Consider the following 1,627-nt stretch of genomic DNA (forward strand, 5'->3'; position numbering starts at 1 on the left):
TTCCCGTCCGGCCCCGGGATCCGCTCGGACCGGCGCCCCCCGCACGTCGTCGGGCGAGCAGCCCCGTCTCGACGCCCGGGCACGTCTCCCCCGCCAGCCCGCCCGCCCACCGGCCGGAACGCGCTACCGGGCACCGGGAGAGGGGACACGCACACCCACGCTCCCCCCGCGCATCCTCCTCCCGGCACTTTTCTCGAGGTTCCTCGGGCCCGCCGGCTCCCGTTACCGGCAGAGTGGGCACCGGGCGGAACCGATTCTATTGCACCGTCAGACTAAATCGCGTCGGCTCCTTGCGCCCGCCCGGGTACCGATTCTGAACCGCATCGGGCCCCGTTGCGGTTTTTTCCTTCCCCCACTCCCGCTGCCCCCTCAGGACGAGCTCGTTTGGCGGGGGCTCGGTTAATAATTCCCCAACCGACTCTCACTGATTAAAAGCCTTAAAAATTCTCACTGGGGTGAAATGGATTACCCGGCAGATTAGGGGAGGATTATCTCTGTCATTAGCGCCGCAACAGTTTGTCCGGCAGAGTCCGCCGAGGTTTATCCAAAGTGACTTTGCAGAGCGCCACCAGCACCGGGCAGAGATCAAACCCCGAGTGGAACCGTCCCCCGCTCTATCAGCACAGCGAGACAGGGCCAGCTCCGGGAAAGTAATAAATGACCCGACTTCAAAGCGGCTGACGACGCCGTGATAACGGCGGGGAAACGCGTGAGTCACGGGAGGGAACAAAGAGCTTTGCAAGAGCCGCTTCTTGGAAAAAAAAAGTCCTGCCCGCGGCCGGACCACGCGGAAAAAACGAGCCGGGAAGGAGGAACCCTTCGCGCGAAGCCCGGAGCGCGCCCACGAGCGGCCACCGCTGCCCCGGGACGGGGAAACGGAGGAGTGTGTGTCCCGTCCCCCCCCCGCGTCGAGGCGCGATGCGACGGCGAAGCGGCTCCCCGTTCGCGTCCAACCGGGAAGCGGGACCGGGGGCGAGAGGGCGAGCCCCGGGAGTGAGGGCCCGGTGAGCGCTCACCGGCCGGGATGGACGGGCGCCGCGCCTCCATGCGACGGGCATCACCGCCCGGTACCCGCCGTGCGCGGGGAGAGCCCGGGGCTGGCGGGCGGCGCGGGCCCCTCTCCCGCTCCCCTCCGCCGTAGGAAACACCGCGCACCGCTCCGCGGCCTCCCCCGCCAAACGGGGTCCTTCGCCCCTACCGGTTGCCCCCAAACCGGCCGCAGGACTTAGATACGGTCTCACGAGTGCCGAGTGCGGGGGAATCATCCCTTCCCTCGGGCTCCTGGGCTGCCGTCGGGTTTGTGCAGCCCAGAGATGCTGCTGGCATCCTGCGCGGGCAGGGCACACGGCTGGCTCCTGCCCACCAGCACTCCCAGTACCCCCAGTACCCCCAGCCCTGCCGGCGGGGACCGCTCCGAGCCGCACGGAGCATGGCGGGCAGGAGGCCCCTCGGTCCCCCCACCGCTCGCCCCCGGCCCGCTCCTCCCGGGCATCCCCGTCCCGTCGAGCCGAGGGATCCGCCTGGGAGAGCGAACACAGCTTCAGCACCTGCGGACCGCGTACGGCAACCGCCGTGCATGCCCTTCCTCGCCCCGGGGCTCGCCGCGGGGGGGGGGGGGGGGCGCCCA

The 1,627-nt window shown here is 69.6% G+C and overlaps 1 protein-coding gene across 1 annotated transcript in view; it reads right to left on the reverse strand.

Moving 5' to 3' along the window:
* The window catches only part of PTF1A (pancreas specific transcription factor, 1a), a 3,558-nt gene that overhangs the window by 1,438 nt on the left and 493 nt on the right, over nt 1-1,627 (reverse strand). The window contains exon 2 of the mRNA XM_014945825.1: nt 1,388-1,520. Coding sequence (XP_014801311.1) covers nt 1,388-1,520 — 133 coding nt within the window. The remainder of the gene's footprint in view (nt 1-1,387; nt 1,521-1,627) is intronic.

This window comes from Calidris pugnax, unplaced genomic scaffold, assembly GCF_001431845.1.
Source record: "Calidris pugnax isolate Ruff unplaced genomic scaffold, ASM143184v1 scaffold19, whole genome shotgun sequence".
In the NCBI taxonomy this organism is placed as follows: Eukaryota; Metazoa; Chordata; class Aves; order Charadriiformes; family Scolopacidae; genus Calidris; species Calidris pugnax.